The sequence below is a fragment of the Asparagus officinalis genome, chromosome 8 (assembly GCF_001876935.1).
Source record: "Asparagus officinalis chromosome 8, Aspof.V1, whole genome shotgun sequence".
NCBI lineage: Eukaryota > Viridiplantae > Streptophyta > Magnoliopsida > Asparagales > Asparagaceae > Asparagus > Asparagus officinalis.
In genome coordinates, this window is record NC_033801.1 from 63,488,465 (window position 1) to 63,490,694 (window position 2,230).

The 2,230-nt window shown below is 38.9% G+C and overlaps 1 protein-coding gene and 1 long non-coding RNA gene across 2 annotated transcripts in view; both read right to left on the reverse strand.

Moving 5' to 3' along the window:
* On the reverse strand, positions 1–397 carry LOC109822410. Its single transcript, XR_002242115.1, has 3 exons — positions 307–397; positions 115–204; positions 1–31 (listed from the first exon to the last, which is right to left on the reverse strand). It is a non-coding gene; the product is annotated as an uncharacterized LOC109822410 (long non-coding RNA).
* The window catches only part of LOC109821305 (transcription factor bHLH66-like), a 4,033-nt gene extending 3,134 nt beyond the window's left edge, over positions 1–899 (reverse strand). Inside the window, exons 1-2 of the mRNA XM_020387492.1 lie at positions 383–899; positions 115–204 (exon numbers count right to left, since the gene is read on the reverse strand). Coding sequence (XP_020243081.1) covers positions 115–204; positions 383–775 — 483 coding nt within the window. The 5' untranslated portion in view covers positions 776–899. The remainder of the gene's footprint in view (positions 1–114; positions 205–382) is intronic.

The window sequence follows — 2,230 nt, forward strand, 5'->3', positions numbered from 1 at the left end:
CCGAAGCCGGCGCCGCCCCAAAATTCTGCTGCTGAATCAATTCCCACCTTTTTCGTTACTTTTACGAAAATTTCCCAATTTAAAACTTTACAAGGGGCGAAGTGTAAAAAAAACCTGAGCCTGATGAAAATGCTGCTGCTGCTGCTGATTCCCCGCAGCCCGCTGCATCGATCCAGAGAAACCGTTGAACAAACCATCCCCTCCCTGTAAAATTTTTTGTTTAAAAATTACAAAAGAAGGACAAAACATAAAATCTTGCAAATTGTAAAAAAAAAAAAAAAAGAGGAAACTGTTAGGGTTCTCTACAGTGGAATTGGGAGATTTGAAGGAAGAAGCGTCGACATCTCCGCGCCTGCCCAACTCAGCGGCAGAGGAATCAGGCCGGACTCAGCTCAGCCGCCGCATCGCGACGATGCTCCCCATAGAATTCACGATCATCTGCCTGCTGCTGCTGATGTCCAGCTGGAACATTCGCGGGCGTCTTCGCGCCGGGGAGGTCCGTCCGTTCCCCGCTGATCCTGGTGCTGTCGCACCTCGACGCGAGAAGAGTGGACTTCGTCGTAAGGAGCAGCTCTCCGCGGCGGCGGCGGAGGCGAGGGTTGGAGCCGTCGAGATCGGGCCACGTGGAGGGGAGGGAGGAGAGCATCTGATCGAGGAAGTCGTCGTGGACGTGGAGGCTAGGGTTAGGGTTAGGGTTTTGGATCTGGTTGTCCTGGAGAGTGGCGCCGTTGAGGGCGGAGGCCATGGCTTGCATTTCTCTGCTGCAGGGCTGCATGGATACTAGGGTTAGTTGTTAGGGTTTTGAGATTTACTGAGAAGAGAGCGGATTGTGAGGGAGCTTGAAGGGAAGAGGGGGCATTTTGTATCGTTGAGTTATTTATAGGATTTATGTGTGTTAAATTGTGTGAGCAAAAGTTACCTTTGAGTATCGAAATGTGATTTGTTTACTGTGTGACAAGTTTTCATCTAGACGCCTGTAAAGATGTTTATTTATTAAGACAGCCCAAGTTGGTATATTGATTAACTAGCCTTTATTAACCTCTTTAGATCAAAAGCTTTGCTAAATTTTGTATTTTACAAAATGTGCATCAGTTTTGCTGGGCTTTTGTTATATTATTAGAACCCAAAATGCGATTAACTCTATACTAGACCCCCAACCCCGTATAGTTCCAACTTAGACCTCCGAATCTATTAAGTTGTTTTATGTATGACCCCCCAAATTATGTGTTAATTAAGTTGTTTTAAGTATCACCCTACAAATGTATGGATTAAGGATTTTATCATAACATCATATAGAAAATGGGTGGTTTATACCATTCATGGACGATTAGAGAGGTTAATTAATCTGGGGATTGCAACTCTTCCAATCTCTATCGTGCAGATCACCGCGCTCCTATGAGGATGGTGCTGATAGGGTTCCTACTGCAAATTATATATTAAGTTGTACTAAAATATTAGACTCGTTTTAAATAAATGCATGACGCAAGGGTGTGATTTAGAAATGTGCAGACGTTGGGGTCTAATGTAGAATTGACAAAGATGTTAAGGTCTAACATGAGAAAAACCAAACTTTTGTAAGATGATGATAAGAAATGTTTGACAATAATTGTCACTGAATTGATTTATCAATACAATAGTAATAATTTAGATTAAAAGTCAAATCATCAAAAGCTTGTAAGAAAAAGCATATATGAACTTACTTTTTTAGAATAAATAAGGGTCATCTCTTTCTTTTTATCTTCTTTCATGAACTAATGAGTTGTTTATTATAAGATTCCCTTCTTTTCTAAACAAAACATAGATGCAGTCTAACAGGTAGGAACATTTTTACACCCTCTTCTTTTTTTTTTCCTTTTTTCAAATGAGAAATTCATAGCTGAAAACCGTATAAAATAGTGATAATTAAAAGTAATAGCAAATAAATATCATTTAAAATATGAAAGAAATTGAATTTGCAGTCGAATAACATCAAAAATAGAAACATTTTTGAACCAATGAGCTACTCATATTAGTAGATAGTTGTCTCAAAATCCTTTTTATTGACGTAGTTCTCATGGTCTTGTGTTCTATTTCGGTTTGAGCCATAAAAAAGAGGGAAAATCCCTCTTAATTATTATATACATACATTAAACATGTAGATATGAAATAGAACAATATAAATAATTAGTAATACGAATATTATATTACATCCTAGAAGAAATGTTGGAGTTATAACTTAAAAACTTGGGTT